Here is a 19,362-nt window from a genome sequence, read left to right on the forward strand (position 1 = left end):
AGAAAGAAAAAGCAGAAGATGAAAAAGAGATAGAAAATGGAAAAAACTCCACGACACTTGATGACATGGTAAAAGCAATCAACATCATCGCTATTCTCGCTTGACTTCCCCCTCCCCGTAGAGAGAGAGAAGTATGCCACGGAGTTCTGATACATTGCTGGTGAAGCAAGATAGAGGTATTCGGTTGGTATTTTTGTGTGTTGTCTTTTTTCCTTGTTGTCTGATCCGTCCAGTCTTTGCGGGTGCTTAGACTTGAGGCCATCGGATGCGAAGTCCATCAGACCAACGGTTGTACAGCACATCGGCCAGCTGCTTACAGTGCTCCATTCCCGGGCGTGCCTCACCACCGGGGTACTTCTCTTCAATCATGGACTTTTCCCTCTCGAAACTCTTCTCGCTGAGTTTGGAAGGAGTGGGAGAATCGGCCTGCCGGCGTCGGTGGCTCCTGAGATGGGGGTTGTTTGAGCTGAGGACAAGCTTAGTTGGGCTGCAGGCTGTGTTGGCGGTTCCGTTGCTGGCCGGTGTATTATTCTTAATCACCACAGTGCCTTGCGGAGTACCGTCATCGGGCATCGCCTTGACGCTGGCTTGACGCAGAAATGCGGCGTCAAGCTTGTTGTCCCTTGCCATGGACGTGATGAGGTTCGCCATGAGATGGTAAGCACCTTCGGGATCGATGGCATCGAGGGCTGCAAGGGCATCGGAGACCTTGCCAAGAGCTTCGCGCTTCTGCATGGCAGATGTTTGGGCGTGGAGTTCGGCCATGGTCGGTTCGATAGCCTTGGTGTACAGTCGGCGGCCGAGAACAGCCTCCTTTCCAAACGGCACCACTGGGGCGGCCGTGGACGGTGGCTGATTTTCGTCGCAGAACACATCGTCCGGTGAAGCAGGACGACCAAGCTGACCTCCAGTGGAGCTGTCTGATGGGACGCGACGGAACAGTCTCATAGTTGAACCCGAGTTTCCAAAGGACATATCCGGCTGGAGAGGCTTTTTGGGAGGCAGACTGGCCTTGACGGAGCCGTTAGAGTGCATCGCAGAAACCTGCGCGAGCGATGGTGTTCTGCGAGCAGTAGCTTTTCGGACAGTTCCGGGTGCGGGTGACGAAGGCCCGAGAGGACCATCGTTGAGATCCAACTTGCGGAAACCCTCTTCGGCGCCGAGCATGGCAGAAGGACGTCTGACCTTGATTGTCTGCCTCTTTGCAGGAACAATGGCAACTGACTTGACCGTGTCAAAGGTCCATTCTTGGTCTCCGCATTTGGGCGACATGGTCTGTAAGGTTTCCTGATAGTATATCGGGTGCCTCTGGCGATTCTGATTGGCATCCCACATCTGGCGCGCGGCAATCAATTCCTGAAGCGCCTCAATCTTTCCAGCAGCCCTGATAAATCGGTGCCGGAGAAGCTCCCGAGCGGTTGGTCGGCGATCGTAGTCCTTAGTCAGACACTGAGCGACAAAATCCTTGAAGTCCCTGCTGAAATTGCCCTCAAGTTTCGGGGGCGCATTCTTGGGGATGTGGAAGAGAACTTTCATCGGGTGGATATGGCACAGCGGCGGCTCGCCGTTGGCCATCTCCATCGCTGTGATACCAAGCGACCAGATGTCTGCCTTGAAGCTGTAGCCGTCCTGCTGGATAACTTCCGGCGCCATCCAGAACGGCGTACCGACAAAAGTATTACGCTGTGACTTGATATTGCTGAGTTGCGCAGCAACACCAAAGTCAGCCAGCTTAACCTTGCCGCTCTCTGAGAGGAGGACATTGGCAGCTTTGATATCCCTGTGAATCTTTCCCTCATCATGCAGATAACCAATGCCCAGCAGCAGTTCTCGACAGATGATGGCGATGTGTGTTTCACTAAAGTTGGCGGGTTTAAGCTACGTCACATTGTTAGTCAAATCATATACCATGTCTCGGTTGAGTATGCTTACCAGATCTAAGCAAGATCCGCCACCAAGATACTCCATGACAATCCATAGTTTGTGCCCTCGCAGAAAGCAGCCTTTGTACTGTGTAACGTATGGACTCGCACAAGTGCTCAGTACCGCAATCTCGGCTTGAATGTCTTGAATGTCGTCATCGTTGGACTCTAGATCAATCTGTACAACGCCGTTAGTCTGGAGATGGCTGCAGCGATGGTATAGTAGGACAACTTACATGCTTGATGGCAACTGTTTCGCCGGTTGCCTTTTCAATGCCCTTGTATACGACACCAAAGCTCCCCCCTGAGCAAGAAGGGCTTGTTAGCATTCATCGCGTGACTCAGTGGCAACAATAACTTACGGCCTAATTCCTCCAAGACCTGGTAGTGGTCGGCAAGTCCTTCGTCGGCCATTCTTGCTCAGAATTCTATGCAACGCTCGACCTTGCTCAATCTGTTCCGGGCTACAGACGACAAAGGCGCTGGTGAGGGCGCTCGACGGTTGTTGAGCTTGGCGGCAAAGATTGGGAGGAAGCGGCCGGAAGTCGATGCGCGCGCAGCAACCGTCGAGTCGAGATAGGTTGGTTTTCGATGGAGGGAAGGAGAAGAGAGGCTGCGTGGCAGGGTACCGTAATGGTTATCAAGGCACCCCGGATGCGCAAATGACGGTTGTCTGGGACAGCCTGCAAGGGTGCGAAGCTTGGGCCCTTTGTTTATAATTTTCCGCTTTGGGACAGCTGTGACGTCCGTCAGCGGGGTTCAATTTGGGAGCGAGACGATCAGGGCAGAGTGAGGGTAACTTTCTCTTTTTCTTGGTATCACGAGATGAAAATCATGGTGTTGACAAGACGAATTCAAAGATTAGATGAATAGCAGCACCGCACATGTCTTTTTGGGTAGGCCTCTCGGTCAAGTCTCTGGGGTTTCTAGGTAACATAAGGTGAAAGCAACGTCTGGTATGCAATGGTGTGGTCACCGGGTACCAGTCGGCTGCAGCTGGGCGGACAGGTACAGGGGCAGTCGGGTATTTCTGAGCCAAGCAACACCCAATCGACCATACATTATCGCGGCGAAATACCTGCTAGCGCTGTATCCCTGTTTGCTCAGCCGTCCTGCAGCAGCCCAATTGGTGTGCGCTAAAGGTGGCTTTAGCGGCTTTGTGAGGCAAACGCCCGCTGCTGCAGTACCGTTTCTAGGGCTATTTGAGGACCTTTTAGCGGGCTTACAGTGGAGCGAGCTTTGCCGTTAGGCGCTCTCCAGCTGCCAAGCCACTGCGTCGCCCTGGCAACATAGCTGGTTGCCCCTCTGTTGTTCAGCACTCTGAATCAACCACTAACGCCTTCCTTGACGCCGTTGGTTCATTCCGTCCAGCCAATTACGGAAGCTGGGCGACTCTGAATCCTGGCTAAATGAGCTTCTCCTTACCAGAGACAGTTCACCGTCCATTCCTGTTCTTCATCAGTGCCTTGATTTTCTCCCTTATTCCCTGGTGCGACTACAATCTCTCAATCAACATGCCTGGTTGAGTTGCCGTCTTCGCCCACCGTGTGACAAACGCCTTGCCTTGAACCGCTGCCCGATATCAGAACGCAATATCAGCCAACGGAGCGTGACACAGCAGCATCCGTTTCCGCTTGCCCAACCTCAACTGATTATTCGCAATCATCCACGAATATCGTTACGACACAATTTGATAGCATCGCTACAATGGTGCCAGCGCCGCCACCGCTGCCCACGCAATTCCCTTGCTGGTGCAGGGCCGTTTACTCTTGGGGAGGAGAGGTCTGTCACCCCCGATACAGCGCGCGCACTCAATGCTGACATTTATACAGGGAAAACGTGATCTCGGATTCATAGAAGGAGATTTAATCGAGTGCCTCAACGCCGGAGATGGCTCCTGGTGGACCGGCCGCTTGTATCGTGACCGCCGAACTGTGGGCTCTTTCCCTTCCAACTTCGTCACAGTCCTACCAGAAGAATTCCGACCGTCTGCGAACCGATCCGTCAGCCCTGTGCCACCCAGCATCGCCCCGAGTCCATCGAGATCGAAACCCTTCCGACGCCCGTTTGAGGCCTACGCGAAGGCTCCTCACTACACGAGCGCAAAGACACCGATTACATTCAAAGAAGAGCCCGCCGCGAAGTCAGCGAGCCCAATCAAGCCTCCAGCTCCCTCCGCCGCTGTCGCAAGAGCCAAGAGTGGCGCCACGGTCCTCAGGCAGGAACATACCCCTTCGCCGCCACGGATAAGACCTTACGATCCTAGAGCCGTGTCGCCCGCTCCCTCATTCCGCCGACCGGAGCCTCCCGCGGCAAACGCATACACACAACAGCAGTCACAGCCCCCGCCACCCCCGCCGCACAAGCACGTTGCAAGAGCTGGCTCTGCTGACGTCGAACCTCCCCTTGCTCTGTCTAGGCATGGTTCGGTGACTACTTACCAAGAACAACCTCCTCAATTATCGCGCAATGGGTCGCAAGTTTCGTACCATGAGCCGGATGACTTCCAACGACACGCATCAAACGCGTCTTATGACGGCCGACGCTATGATGTTCATGCTGATCAGTATAGTACGCCACGAAGAACTGGCTCATACATGGAGAACTCCCCTGCTGGCAGCCACGGAATGACACCGTCGCCACTCCGCGAGGCAATGGATGGTGTAATGGAGCAGCTCGACGAATTGGAAGGGCTGGGAAGTAGATGCGGAGAATCTCCAGAAGCCGACATTGATCCATGGGCACCCGAGAGTTTTGGACTAGAATCTCGCGCGCCACGAGCGTACGAACCTGAGCTTGGAAGACCGCGAACCTCGATGGGTATCGCTCAATCTGACGAGGGCTACGAGACATGGAGCGGTGAATCTTCTCAAGTCGATGGGTATAAGCGCAACCAAAGAGAAGAAAAACCCGAGCTACCGCAGTTAAGCAACTATGTGGAAAGAATGGAGAAGCGGTTTCAGAAAATGCATCAACACAGCAAAAGCGTGCCGGCTGTCGAGACGGATGGACCGCCGCCGCCGCCGCCGAAGAATCAGCATTACACGCGACCGAGTTCTTCAGCCGCAGACCGTACTGGGCCTGAAAGGGCATTGAAGTCGCACAAATCGGGTTATGATATGAGAGATAAAGATGCCATCGGGCGCACATACACGACAAAGACGAATACAACAAACTCATCCTCTGGCAACCAAAGCAATACTAGCTATGCAACCCAAAGCAGCGGTAGAACGCTGTGGAGTGGCGTATCAGCCAGCGGCTTCAGCTCAACAAGCGCCGGAAGCATGGCTAGAAACCACCATCAACGAACGCAAAGCGCGCTGGGCATGCGAGATATGGATCACGAACGGCCAGACTCACCATTCACCGGTGTCTCTTACCACAGCAGCCATGCCACGAATGCCAGTGGCGCGGCCAGGCCAATGTCGCAAGCTGTATACGAAGACCCGTCTGCTGGATTGGGTGGGCTGGTGCAGCCGAAGGCCCCCAAGCGCAATATTTTCAAGAAGATTTTTGAATCCGCCAAAACGGGCGTTGCCAATAATCGCGGCAATCTTGCGGGTGGTATCGGACATGAGCCGGGCAGTTCTTCTCCATTTAACCGTCCTCATGGCGGCGGAGCGATGGGTTCAGCTCGTACGGGCATGCGCTCCAACTTGGATACTGCTCGAGAAATGGGCGCCGGGCCCATCGATTGGGTCCAAGTACGCCGCGACATCAACAGATCAAATTCTCTAAGCAAGATTGAGCGAGCAGAGCGACGAGACCGTTGCCAGATACAGGATCATCCGGCTCTGAACCCCATCGACGAGCTCTATGAAAGTATTGAGGGTGACGAAGCGGCAGATGGAAACCCAGTCCTTGATGCGCTGAACTACCAATCTATCAATCTGACACAAGTTGACAAGAACTCGCGATTCATCAACGAAGCATCGCCGATGACGACTGCGATTTCTTTGGCTACTACGTACGTCTGCAGACCTTACCGAAGCGAGGTACAGCGACTACGAGCGGTCTTCACATGGGTGAGCGAGAAGATTGTCTGGGAAGAAGACTTTGAGGGTGACATCAACACACGCGAAGTCATTCAATCGAGACGTGGGTGTGCCGAGGAGTATGCAGTACTTGTCATGGAGATGTGCTTGGCTGTCGGCATCAGGTGTGAAGTGGTACGAGGATACCTCAAGGCACCTGGGGAGATCATAGACAGCACCATAGTGCCGCGTCCAAATCACTGGTGGAATGCGGTGCTTGTGGACAATGAGTGGCGCATGATGGATTGCTGCCTGGCCAGCCCGTCAAACCCGAAGCGAGCTCAATACTCGACCCGGAACAGCAATGTGGCGGAGCCTTGGTGGTTCCTTACTAGACCTTCGGAGCTCTGCTGGACGCATGTGCCAGAACATCATGAACAGCAGCACATTGTGCCAGCAGTGGCACATGAAATTCTGCTCAACCTCCCTTGTGTCTGCCCTACCTTCTTTAAGGATGCAGTCGAAATGGTAGACTACAACACATCTTCAACAAGAATCGAGGACTTGGAAATGGTTCACCTGAAGGTGAACGTTCCGGCCGATATTGAGGTCGTAGCGGAAATTGAGACCCGTGCTTACTCACAAGACTATGACGGCGACGTGTTTGAGAGTGGCGAGGTGGTCAAGACAAGAGCATTGGCGCAGGCGGAGTGGTACGGCGGTGTGAAGAGATACACGGTCAAGGCGCTGCTCCCTGGTGACGAGGGTCAGGGAGTACTAAAGGTGTATGCGGGTGCACGAGGGCTAATGCACAGCATTAAAGATGTACCACACCCATTGGCTTTTGCACTGCCTATCATCCATACTGGAGAAAACCCCCCATATCAGTTTGTGACGCGGCACCCGACACCGCACGCACAACGCAACGATATTTACATTGTGCAGCCACAGTGCCAGAGATTAGCGCTGAACAACACATTTGTATTTGCTATTCGTCAGCATCCATGCCTGTCGGCTGCCGGATTCCAATCAAGCTTGACACCATCTTCGAACCCTGGACGGACCAGCCCGAACCCCTTTGCGCGTCCAAGCTCAGCTATGAGCATGACGGCGGCCTCGAGTGTCAACGGCTCCAACCCTAGCTCGGCGAGCGGCACTGTGGCGGGCCACAAGCCAGCCAAGTTGGCTATCCAAACGCCGGGCGGCAAGATTCTCCGTCTTATGAGGAAGGAGGACCGCAAAGGCATCACGGTTACCGGACGCGACGACGACGAGATGAGTGACGGCGGCACATGGGAGACCATTATCAAGTGCTCTGAGACGGGCATTTGGAGAGGTCTTGTGCTGGCAGATCGGACAGCTCGCTGGTGTGTATTTGCTGAATGGCACTGCGTTGGATAAGGATGGTTAGCCGAACAGAGCTGCCAAATCCTGATTTACGGTTTTTGATTTGTGATTTTTTTTTATTTTATTTTTTTCGTTTCTTGCCATGTTGGATACGACCTGCATCATCCCGGAGTTGCGGCACATACGGGAAAAATTTAAGCTCGCGATGAACGACTCGACTATTTTGAAGAAAAGGATCAAGACGTTTGATGAATGAAGCCTTGTGTTTAGAATGCTTTTTTTGATGAATCTTGTAACAATAGTTGGGGAGTATGGGCCGGCATGACATGTTATGAATAGTTTTTTTATTAATGCCAATTCTTTTCACTTTCAACCATTGGTGCTCAGTCTATTATCCGTATAGCAGTCCTTTTTGAACCTTTCTGAACTACCGTTTTGGATTCGCCAGTCCGCAACAAGGCCTACCCTGGAGATTTCCGACGCCGTGCAGAACGACCATGGGGCAGCCAGAATGCAAGTCATTGAAAATTTCCTTCAATCCCTCTAATCATTATTTCAGGGTAGAAAGGGAAAAACTATGGGCACATCGGGTCCGGCCAAGTTAGGGTTTCCAGCACCAATAGCATGCGTAGTGTGAAACGCTTTTATCTTGGGCCCTTGACTCGCATCTTGGCCACCGGGGATGATATACTGAGGTGAAGGTTAGTGACTTGATGTACTAATGCAGACGACGCCCTCCATGTTCTAGTAGAGTTTGAGTGAACCCGATGCATGTTACATGATACCATGACGCACTAATAGCAATAATAATTATAATGATGATGATGAATGTACGACGCGACCGCTCGCTGTACAGCCTTGTCACGGGGGCGCCGAAGTCATAAGGCAGGATAACTAGTGATGGAAAGAGGCGTGTGCCACTCGGACACAATGCACGACAAGCGGCTTGAGTGTTATCAAGGAAATCGAAATAAAAACAAAAATAGAAGTGAAAAAAAACCTGAAACTATACGTCTCACCGCATCCCCAGCGAAAATATAGCATCATCATCTCTATCTATCCGTGGCGCTGCCAAATTCCGCGACACACGGCCACTCCGCGTCCCTTTCCCTTCTTCCTTTGTGCTAGCCAGTGACCTGCCCAGGCAAGCACTCAGCAGCCAAAGTCAAAGTACCGGCCCAGCGCCACCTCATTCCTTGCGCTCAACCTTTGTCGTAGGGGCTGTCCTCTTTTTCGCCCAATCCCATCCCATCCGCCGAAAAATCCAACGACAACTCGAGCTGCGATAGACGCGGGGCGCGGCGCGATCGAGAATCAACAGGAAGCCAGAACCGTCCTTGCATCCCTCATCGCCTTGCCGGACGACGCGACAAAGAAATCGCCGTCTGCGGTGGCACCACCACCACGACGCAAACCCCCCCCCCCCGTCCACCTGCGATCGACACGGCGATGCAGCTAGGGGCTTGAACGCGACGATAAAATTGAGCGCAACAGTGTGAACCCGACCGCCCGACGAATTGATCCTCACCGGCCGGCTCATGTTGGGGCCATCATGACATACCAAGGCGCGCTCCCGCCCGGCCAAGGCTATCCAGGCCAAGGGGACGTGTATCCCGGCGGAGGTGGCGCCGCGGCCGGCCAGCAGGCTGGATATGCCTATCAACAGCCGCACCAATATCATGGCCAGCATCATCAGATGCAGCAGCAACAGCAGCAGCAGCAGCCGCCGCAGCAGCCGCAGCAGCATCAGTTTGCCCAGCAAAACGGCTCACATCACAACGCCAACGGCCTCTACGCCAACGGCATGAGCCACGCCCAGTTCTACCAGCCGCAGCAGGGACAGTATGGCCAGCAGCATCAGCCACAGCAGAACCATCATCAGTTCCAACAGCAGCAGCAGCATTTCCAACAGCAACAGCAACAGCAACGCTTACCGCAGCAGCAGCACGCCGCCCAAATGCAACAGTTTGCGTCCGCCGGAGCTGGCGCAATGGGCGCCGGCATGTATCATGGCGGCCTCCAACAACAAGGCTTCCCCCAGCATCCCCGGCAACAGCAGCAACACCAACACCAACACCAACATCAACAGCAGCAGCAGCATCAGCAGCCACCGCAACAGCATGATGCCAGGCAGTTTGCGCAGTCCAACGATGTCTGGCGCCAATCCCAATCACCGTCCGTCCAACACGCAATGATGCCGTCGCAGATGCAGGCCACAGTGATGCAGCAGCAGCGCTCGCAGCAGCAGCACCTCCAGCAGCTTCAACAGATGCACCATACGCAGCAACAATCGCCCCAGCTCTACAACAGCTCCATCGCCTCCCCGCAAATACACAACCAGTCGCGACCTTCACCCCGCCCTCGACAGCCGTCGATACCGGCTCAACACATCCACGAGTACCAGCGACGAATCTCTCAGTCTCCTATCCCGCAGCCATCGCCGCAGCCACGACAGTTGACGCCACGACAAGCGCCTCTGACTCCTCAGACTCATCACGCCCTCCCGGCGAACGCGCAGGGTCAAATGCAACACCAACAGCACCAGTACCACCAACCACAACCTCAGCACGCCTATCGCCAACACCTGCAATCGCCGCACATGCAGTCGCCGCACATGCAGTCGCCGCAAATGGCCCAATCGCCCCAACTGCAGCAATCGCCGCATATAATAAGTCAGCAACAGTTGCAGAAGCAGCGACAGTCATTGACACCGCAAACGCCGACGACCCCACAACTGCCGCAGCAAACGCAACCACATCACCACGTGCACGTACAACCGCAACAGATGTACTTGCCCCCGGAGCCCGAACCCGAACCAGAGCCCGAGCTCGAGCCCGAACCAGAACCAGAGCCTGAGCCAGAGCTAGAGATTGAGCCGGAGCCTCAACCCCAAACGATACCCGATGAGCTAGATAACATCGATGCCGTGGCCAACATCACGCAAGACTCGGCCCAAGACCAACTACAGATTGAACAGCAGCTGCAGACCGAACAATATCACTTTGTAAACCTGCAAGACATCCAGACTATTCCGCCCCCGCCTCCTATGCCGGAAATGGAATTCCAGAGCATTGATCCTCGTGATCTAACGCTGGGCTTCTCAAAATCGCTTCTTGACCCTCTCCCCATTAAGAAGGACTCGGAAACGGAAGAGAAAGACGTGCCAATGCCAAACGCACCGCCACCAAAGCTGGAATCGAAACCCGAGCCAACAACGGAGGCCAAGCTGGAGCCTATACCGCAGCCTAAGGAAGAGCCCAAGCCGGAGCCGAAACCAGAACCGCCGAAGCCAAAGCCCCGCAAAGAAACAAAGGTCGAGCCGCCAAGGCCTTGGCTGAAAGCCAGCCCGAAACCACCGCCACCAAAGTCGCCCTCGGTCGCTCGCTCGCCGAGCATCACCAAACGCTCACCTGCGCCGCAGCACAAGCAACGCCCAGTCAACACAGGCCCAATCATGGCAGCGGTAGCGGAAGAATGCATTGGCAAGGCGCGATCGCAGGCGCATGACCTGGCCATGTTTCTGGACCCCGACGACGTGTCAGAATATCAGAGGTTAATATCCACCGGCCTATCTTGCTTCGAGGGCATGCTGCAGACCGCACGCCTAGCACCACGGGAAGAAGCGCGAATCCGTCTGCGTTACGCTACTGTACTACACGAGGAGACGGAAAACATTATGGAAGCGGAGACTGCCCTGACCAAAGGCATCGCTCTATGCGACAAGCATCGCATGATGGATCTCAAGTACTGCATGCAATATTCAATGCTGAAGCTTATGTTCCAGAGAAATCACAAAGCGGCGCTCAAGGCGGTTGACGGACATATTTCCAACTGCGAGGCCTTCAAGCATGTGCCCTGGTATTACGCCTTCCGCCTGCTCAAGACAACCTTTTACATGGAAATGGGTAACGCCTCTGATGCTTCTGCCCTAGAAAACATACGGGCTATCCAAAATGTGGCTTCTACCCGCGGTGATAAAGCACTCAGCATATTCGCCTCTGTCCTCGAAGGCCTTGCGCTGCTCAAGACCGCTAAGGATGGTAGCATTGAAAAGGTGCAAAGTTGTATTGCGCAAGCTGCCAAGTTTCAATTCGACCCTGCCATCCGGATTACACAACTAGATATTCTGGTTCTTCTGCTGGACTTCGCCGCCAGTTTACACCACCAGAACCCTGATGCCACATCGGCAAAGCTGCGGGAACTACAGAAAAAGGTTGATGATTGCGATAACTGGAACAATGTCAAAGCGGACTTCATGGTGCCTATCAAAAAGCAGGCTGCCAGCTCTAACATACTTGGCCCGGATACGGCGTCTATTGTTGACCCCGGAAACGGCACCGCGGAATCCGACAACTTGGTCATTACTTTCATGACGAAAATTGAACTACGATCTCTCATGTGAGTAATGCCAACCGGTCATCAGATGAGCTATACTAACACTACTTTAGTTTCATGTTCAGCGGACTTTCTTTCCTACACAAGCAATCATCAAAGTCTGCAGATTTCTGGCTCGAGGGCTATAAGATTCTGGAGACGTGGGATGAATCTACACTGGGCATCCCGTACGGGCCACCGGTGTCTTTACAAACGGCGATTAAGCAGCGACAGTGGCGAACCGAGGGACAGGCATACATAACAGTCATGCTCGGGCTACTGGAAGCCACACACTGTCGATGGGCCACAGTTAAAGAGCACTTGGATAGGCTGGAAGGCTTACTATCCGATGAATCGCAGCCGACTCTGAGGCTACTGTCTGTTTACCTATCAGGTGTCTACCACCAGGGCCTGGGCGAGCTACATACTGCTCTCGACATATTCCAGGGCGAGAACTTTACTGAGCCTCTCGGAAAAAGCCACGGCCTGAAAGCCGGCGAGCAGGAAGTTGCGATGCTGGCAGGCCTCAACCGACTCTGGATAATGCAGCACGATTCATGCCGCAATGACCGGGAGACGGTCGATCTGATTGAACAGCTGCAGCCGCTTTGCAACAGCCATTGGAACATTGATCTGCGCACGGCGTGGCACAATGTCATGGCCGCCCTGGTGACCGATCCGCCGCAGCAGCTGAGCCAGCAAAAGCAGCACATCCAGGCGGCCATGGGCGGCTCCAAGGTCACCAGCAACATTGTCGGCTCGGCCGTGACGCTCTGCATCATGCGCAGCCGCTTCTTTGAAAACGTCATAGGTGACCAAGCACTGAAGAGCGCGCGCGCGGCGGCCAAGCAGGCTCAGCGAAGCGGCAACGTCCTCTGGCAGAGTGTGGCCGACGGCATGCTGGCTCACTCGTACGACGTGCAGGGCCAGCGGGAGGAGTCGAGGATGGAGTGGGAGAAGGCAACGATGGAGGCGAGAAGAGCATTCAAGAGAGGCTGAGAAGAGAGACGTGGCCGTGAAGAGATGAAAAGAGAGGACGCATCCTATATTATCCTTTGGCATATGTGTACTATTTAAATATCAGTTTTTATTTGTTGCGGAGGAGTACACGGGGGTGTGAAATTTGTTGTTTGGCGTTTCAAGGTGTCCTTTGTCGCGGGAATTATACAAGATCGGACTTTGGGAGTGACGCACAGCAGAGAGTGAGGGTTGTATAGCAAAGCACGATGATGATGGGTCGAGGACAAATTTATATACCATGAAAATACTATCCTCTTGTTGTTTTTTATTCCACATTTGTTTTGTACAAATTACCAACAAGGCGCTGAAATGAACAATAACAAAATCTGATATTACTTTGACAGTTCCCAAATAAAAAGCCAGTAAACGCCTTCCCGTTGTTTCCTATGCATAATGAAAGAGCAAAGCCGTGATCCTTTGCCCGTTTGATCCGAAAAACGTGAAACGCCGTGATGTTTTTGTATTTCCTTCGTCGGTAGAATGGTGGACGAGCCAGTGTGTAGAAAATGCGCCGCCCTCATCGACGGGGGTAGCCAGGAGGGGCTTGCTGCGGGAAGCCCGGCGGCGGCGGTAAGAAGCCCGGCGGCGGAGGAGCGCCGTTGCCCGGCGCGCCGAACCCAGGAGGAGGCTGCTGCTGCTGCTGCTGCTGAGGCGCACCGGGGAAGCCGGGGGGAGGCGGGGCAGGCGCACCGCCGCGGTAGCTGCTGCCGCTGCCGCCGCTCGGGTGGTAGTCGGCCGGGTTGTTGTAGCCGCCCTGGCTCTGGGGCGGGCGCGCGGGCAAACCCGACGGCGCAGGCGGTAGGGGAGCGCCGCCACGGCCGGCAGAGGAAGGTGGCGGTACCTGCCCGGCGTTGTTGTTGCTGTACGGCGAGGGCCCGCGGGGCGGCGGGGCGAAGCCGGGAGGAGGAGCGCCCATGTGCATGCCCGGCGGCATGCCCGGCGGCGGCACTACAAAACCTGCCGGCGGCTGCGGCGTCGTGGATGGCGCCGCAGCAAGGGAGCCGTTGCTGCCGGGTTGCTGCGCCGGCGGCGCGGCGGCGGCGGGAGGCGGGTTGAGGAAGCCCGGGGGGAGGGGAACGGCCTCGGGGAGGACGTTGCGCTTCCTAGCCTGCGCCGCGAGCTCGCGCTCCGCCTGGTCGCCGTGCCTCTCGCCCTTGCCGTCGCGCTTGAACGCGTACTGCACCGTGACCTGGTTGCTGAGGAGGTACTGGCCCGCGAGCCCCTCGAGCGCCGCGTCCGCGCTCTCAAAGTCGCCGAAGCTGACGAAGCCGAAGCCCTTTGACACGCCGGCGTCGTCGCGCGCCACCTTTGGCAGCGACAGCAGCGGGCCGAAGCGGGAAAAGGTGTCGTAGAGGACGCGCTCGTCGGCGGCGGGGTCGAGGTTGCCGACGAAGAGCTCCGCGCCAATCTCGGTGGTGCCGCCGGGGCCGCCGCCGGGGCCGGTGCGGGAGCGGTCGGCGGAGGCCTTGTTGACGCGCAGGGACTTGCCGAAGAGCTTGATGCCGTTCATGACGGCCGCGGCGTACTCAGCGTCGGCGGGGGCGCGGAACTCGACGAAGCCAAAGCCCTGGTGGGATTGGGTGACGCGGTCGCGAGGCATGTGGATGTTGTGGATGGGGCCCATCTGCAGCATGATCTCGTACATCATGGCGGGCGTGGCGCGCTCGTCAATGTTGCCCATGTAGATGGTGGCGTCCTTGTCCTGCTCCCTGCGCGGGTGGGTTAGCCTGGAGGGGATGGGGGAAGGAGAGAGGGAGACCGGCGTACCAGTGCCTGTTTTGCGCCATCTTGATCTGCGCCTGGGAGAGAGAAGACTCTCTCTTTGTATCGAGCTAGGGTTTTGTGGAATTGATCGACGCAGGTTCGGATCCTGTTGGTGGTTTCGTGAGTTGCCGTTTGAGGTGTCGAGAGAGGAGTTGAGCTTGCAGGATGCGCTGTTGGCTAAAGTTGGAAATTTCGAGGTTGAAGCTGGAGATGGTTGATGCGCGGGTTCTGCCGGGGTTGATCCGTCCGAAAAAGTAGAGCCGTCACTCTGCGCCAAAATTTCCAGCGCTCCCATCCACCAACCACGATTGAACGCTTCGCCATCTCGCACCCGATTTCTCCCTCAATTATTAAACCCTTTCGTCATTTTCGAAGCCGATTCACAGTCGCCAATATGTTCACCCTATCTGAAGAGTCCAAGGTTTGTTCCCGCCACAATGCATGCCTCGCCGCAAGCTCCTCCGCTGACTGACCCTTTTCCACCCCGAATAGGAGCGCATTGGCAAGCTCATTGATATTTCCCGCGTCGCTGTTCACTAGTACGTTGCCTCTCCCCGTTTTCGCTTCGACTGCTTTTGCTCTCTAACTAACATGTCTTGCAGTGGCTACCTCCCCTTGATTCTCTACCTCGGTACGACGATTGGCTGGCTGACTTCGCGACGAACAACTTGACTGACCAATACAGGCTACACCCGCAGCGACCCCAAGCCCTCTTTGATCCGGTATGAAGAAAGAACCTTGAAACATGCCTGCGATTCTTCGGCGACATATGATTAACATCTAGGCAGCCTCATCTCTCCCCTCTCCTAAATGACAATCGAGCTCAGGGATGGCCAATCCCTTTCATCCGCCTTGTACAATATCAAATCACTCACCACCGCAAAACACATAACCCCGACGACACGATCAAAGCAATGACGATATAGAGGTTAAAAAATGGACGCGTTGATACTGGGCATTTTCTGGTGTTGGGATGTCTTTGAGGTTTCCGTAACGCAATAGGGACATGCGCCATGTCGGAAGGCAACGGGGCGTTGCCTTGTCGCCCTGTGTTTGTACCAACATGAAATAATATTTTAAAATGTCAATTACATTAACCGTGAATGCTGTCGGTCATGTCTCCGTGCTACTTGGGGACTGTTTTCCCTCCGCCGTCTATTGGTAGCTTTCTTGAGCTTTAATCATACGCTTACAGTTGCTTTTAGAATAAAGGAAAGAAAAAACAAAGCAGTCTTTTCTTTTTCTGTTTTGCCAGTAATTGCGTTGAACTTAGGCATATCCCGGGTCTTGTACTAGCTGTTTGCTTTGCGGATCAAGCCGTCTCCAGCCGCGGCCGAAGGTCCGACAGGCGGCGCCCCAAAAAAATAATTCTAGCATTCTATGACCGACCTTTGACACTCCAATCTCGCACATCCGTCCGCAACCACCTCCCGACTTCTCGACCTTTAAAAGCCTCACCATGAGTTGACCGAGGCGCCACTCCCTTCTTACACGACTTTGAGAGAAAAAGAGCAGCCTCGGCCGTACATGTCCGACCCTAGCCATGCGGGCCTCCCTCCCGCAGTCGTCGAGTCCATCGCCGGCCTCAGCGCCGGCACCGTGGCGACGCTGGTTGTGCATCCCCTCGACATTGTCAAGACGCGCATGCAGAGTATGCGACTGACCCTCCCTTCCCACTTCCCATGCGAGAACCATCCCGGCTAACCCGTTCCACCCTTGCCGCAGTCTACCGCAGCGTGAGCGATCCCCTCTCCAAGCCGCCCACCACCGCCCGCCTCCTCCGCTCCCTCACCGCGACCCCGCGCCCGATCGCCTCCCTCTACCGGGGCCTCACCCCGAACCTCGTCGGCAACGCCACCAGCTGGGCTTCCTTCTTCTTCTTCAAGTCGCGCTTCGAGCGGCTGCTCCTCCAGCGGCACCCCGACACCGACGCACCGACCCCGGGTGACTACTTCGTGGCCAGCGCGCTCGCCGGCGCCGCCACCTCCATCCTCACCAACCCCGTCTGGGTCCTCAAGACGCGCATGCTCTCCTCCGACCGCTCCGCGCGCGGCGCCTACCCGTCCATGCTCGCCGGCGCGCGCGCCATCCTGCGCGCCGACGGCCCGCGCGGCTTCTACCGCGGCCTCGGCGTGTCCCTCATTGGCGTGTCCCACGGCGCCGTGCAGTTTGCCGTGTACGAGCCGCTGAAGCGCGCCTACTTTGCGCGCCGCCGCACCACCACCACCATCACCACCCGCGATGACGCCGCGGCGGCGCCGCTCAGCCCGGAGGCGGTGGTCGCCCTGTCCAGCGCGGCGAAGCTGGTCGCGGGCGCCGTGACGTACCCCTACCAGGTGGTCCGAAGCCGTCTGCAGGGGTACGCGGCCGACGAGCGCTTCGGCCGCGGTGCGCGCGCGGTGGTGGCGAGGATATGGCGCGAGGAGGGTGCGCGCGGCTTCTATCGCGGGCTGCTGCCGGGCGTGGTGCGCGTCATGCCGGCGACGTGGGTGACGTTCTTGGTCTACGAGAATGTCAAGTTTCACCTGCCCCGCTGGCTGGAAGAGCAGGCATGATCTTGGCGGATGAGGGGCTTGCTTTGCAGTTGGAGGGTAATCTGGAGGGGGTTTGTATTCGACATGGACGATACAACAGCAACGAGGGCTGTGTGGAAATTTGCGGGATAAGCAAAAAGAACAACATTGTACAACATCAGCATATCATATTGAGCTATAGACAAAATCTCAAGGGCTTCGGCGTTGGTTTCCTTCTGCTTTACAGCTTTGAACATTTATATCCTACCCGTACAATCAGCTGTTACAAAGTCTACAACTTGTTGACGCCAGATACACTGTTCAAAGATCAAAGATCAAAGATCTAAAAATCAGTACAATTACACTCTTTAAGTTTTGATAACAGAAAAACGAAATATTGTACATAAACCTACCTCAGTACTCTGCACTCATCCGTCCACTCTCGGCAGCGACTTCTCAATATCCGCATCCTCGCCATTAGACAACTCTACGACAAAGTCAACTCCCACAATGCTCGATTTCCAAGTCCGACGACCAAATCATTGTCATTCCCCAATAGAATTTGCGGAAATGCTTGCCTAGCGAAAAACATTGCCATTCACAGTATGAAAAAGTCAATACGATGGACAATACTCGTGCCAATTTAAACGCTGCCATCCAACGCCCATCGATCTTCGTTCGGCGCCATACGATGGCAAGTCGGAGCCAAGGCTTCCTACAATAAGAATCAACATCACCGGTACTCATGACAGACTCACTTTATTAGACTGCGCTTACTAATAAGTGAGAAACGACAATGCAACTACGATTCGTTTCTCTCAATATGGGTAGGGCTCATGTTTGGACCGACTTGGCAGTGCCACTAGAAGAAGTTGATAGACACCTACTACTTTTGTCCGATACCCAGAGCAACATCAACCTCGCAACTTGGCAAGATTTAAACGAACTTTAGCACTGTAGCGTTTCTTTCCCCCATTTCGTTAACCACATACCAAGCACAACAACGCCCGAGGTAACGGGGTGTTGGTATGGAATCGCCATCGCCAAGACTATCCTCTTGGCCCTTTTCCCCCCTTGCGCCTAGGGCTACTACGCAGAACCTTGTTGTCCTCTGCAAAGACTTGGCCCGGAAGCTCGCAGGGGGGTTCTCTTCCAATCCGGACGTTTTCGTCCCATCCATGTCTCGCTTAGAAAAAAGCGCGAAGGGGCTCAAAAGCGCGCTCGAAAGAATGGTTCCAAGCAGTCTGAAAGTGGACTGATTTTCAACTCACAGACCAGACGACAAAACCCTTGTTCTTTTCTCCCTGCCTCTGAGACTTGCGCGCGGGCCCGGTGAACCAATCTCGCTTCCCCGGCGGCGGGCAGGAAAGACATTGTGTCATCAGCGAGGGGCGGATGTGGGAGTGAAGCGAAAAAAAAAAAAATCATGTCCGTTCCCAGCGTCAACTTGTCGAGCAAAAAGTGAGAAAAGAGACACTGCGCGGATCATTGTCTCTTTGCGAGTTTCCATTTCAAACAGAATGCTCAGGGAAAAACAGAGCGCCCGTCGATCATTCGACAGGCATTGTCGCGGCGGCTGGGGCAGGGGAAGACGGGGGGAAACAGCGTGACGAAGAGAAGCGACGACAACCCGCGCATCACTTCAGACAGGATAGGCAAGGGGTACGCGTATAATACGGTATCAGAGAAAAGGGACACAGGACACGGACGTTTTTCCTTGTCACTCGTATCGCCTCCTCTGCGGATTATACGTCGTGACGGCCAGACGTCACGTCGTGTTTCTCGTGACGCCGCCAGATCGCAGGCACAATTTTAGAATTGCACACCAAAGGCTAATTAATGATGAGTACGAGAATGCGCGGTAAAAGCACAGTTCTCCCACAACGCGTCACAAGAAAAAACAAAGAGGTGTACAACGACCGGGAGAAAAGGGGGCGTGCGTGCCTATCAAGTCCGCAACACCAAAAGTTGTCCCGTTTCCCCAACTACCGACGAAGCAGAGCGGGATATCATGTGCTCGTCTATTCTTCGAACCCTGTTGAAAACTCGCTTCTTAGTCTTGACTGGACAGAAAATGAGAACTGTCCCAGGCACTGACGCGGGGCCGCCACCAACTCAATTAGACACGCACTGGCCTTGTCTCTTTTTCCTGCCGCGAATGACGAGCCACGATTCGATCCGAACAGGCACAGGCCAAGCCGGCTGTCGCGACGATCACGGCCATGATCCGACCTTTTTTTTTTTTTTTTGGCCTTGCTGAGCCCCCCCATTTGCGCAGGGCCGTTGAGTTGTGCAGCCACCGATCAATTATCTGCGCAAGGGTCTGCGTTAGGCGACGGTGACGACCGTCCGTGTGTGCACACACAACCTTGCCGCCGAGGTAGCATGCGGTGGCGCCAGGCATACCCTACGTGGCAGCACCGACGCCGTTGATTCAATGAGCCACAG

General features: G+C 55.1%; 6 protein-coding genes across 6 annotated transcripts; 4 read left to right on the forward strand and 2 right to left on the reverse strand.

The window, feature by feature from the left end:
* Positions 1-246: 246 nt before the first annotated feature.
* On the reverse strand, positions 247-2,336 carry ISF_08427 (Serine/threonine-protein kinase domain protein; the record flags this gene model as incomplete). Its single annotated transcript, XM_018852030.1, has 4 exons — positions 247-1,878; positions 1,933-2,100; positions 2,159-2,226; positions 2,285-2,336. The coding sequence occupies 4 exons, from the start codon at positions 2,334-2,336 to the stop codon at positions 247-249; spliced, it is 1,920 nt and encodes a 639-aa protein (XP_018700773.1).
* Positions 2,337-3,629: 1,293 nt separating this feature from the next.
* ISF_08428 (hypothetical protein) lies at positions 3,630-7,297 on the forward strand (the record flags this gene model as incomplete). The annotated part of the gene is made up of 2 exons (XM_018852031.1): positions 3,630-3,704; positions 3,755-7,297. The coding sequence occupies 2 exons, from the start codon at positions 3,630-3,632 to the stop codon at positions 7,295-7,297; spliced, it is 3,618 nt and encodes a 1,205-aa protein (XP_018700774.1).
* A 1,498-nt stretch (positions 7,298-8,795) lies between these two features.
* On the forward strand, positions 8,796-12,616 carry ISF_08429 (cytokinesis protein Cyk3; the record flags this gene model as incomplete). Its single annotated transcript, XM_018852032.1, has 2 exons — positions 8,796-11,641; positions 11,692-12,616. The coding sequence occupies 2 exons, from the start codon at positions 8,796-8,798 to the stop codon at positions 12,614-12,616; spliced, it is 3,771 nt and encodes a 1,256-aa protein (XP_018700775.1).
* Positions 12,617-13,154: 538 nt separating this feature from the next.
* ISF_08430 (Nucleotide-binding, alpha-beta plait) lies at positions 13,155-14,424 on the reverse strand (the record flags this gene model as incomplete). The annotated part of the gene is made up of 2 exons (XM_018852033.1): positions 13,155-14,346; positions 14,405-14,424. The coding sequence occupies 2 exons, from the start codon at positions 14,422-14,424 to the stop codon at positions 13,155-13,157; spliced, it is 1,212 nt and encodes a 403-aa protein (XP_018700776.1).
* Positions 14,425-14,795: 371 nt separating this feature from the next.
* Positions 14,796-15,211, forward strand: ISF_08431 (Mitochondrial outer membrane translocase complex, subunitt Tom7; the record flags this gene model as incomplete). The annotated part of the gene is made up of 5 exons (XM_018852034.1): positions 14,796-14,822; positions 14,894-14,940; positions 15,004-15,032; positions 15,087-15,123; positions 15,190-15,211. The coding sequence occupies 5 exons, from the start codon at positions 14,796-14,798 to the stop codon at positions 15,209-15,211; spliced, it is 162 nt and encodes a 53-aa protein (XP_018700777.1).
* Positions 15,212-15,928: 717 nt separating this feature from the next.
* ISF_08432 (Mitochondrial carrier domain protein) lies at positions 15,929-16,956 on the forward strand (the record flags this gene model as incomplete). Its single annotated transcript, XM_018852035.1, has 2 exons — positions 15,929-16,052; positions 16,127-16,956. 2 exons carry the CDS (start codon positions 15,929-15,931, stop codon positions 16,954-16,956), a joined length of 954 nt encoding a protein of 317 aa, XP_018700778.1.
* Between the last annotated feature and the right edge of the window lie 2,406 nt (positions 16,957-19,362).

This window comes from Cordyceps fumosorosea (genome assembly GCF_001636725.1).
Source record: "Cordyceps fumosorosea ARSEF 2679 chromosome Unknown scaffold_30, whole genome shotgun sequence".
Classification (NCBI taxonomy): domain Eukaryota; kingdom Fungi; phylum Ascomycota; class Sordariomycetes; order Hypocreales; family Cordycipitaceae; genus Cordyceps; species Cordyceps fumosorosea.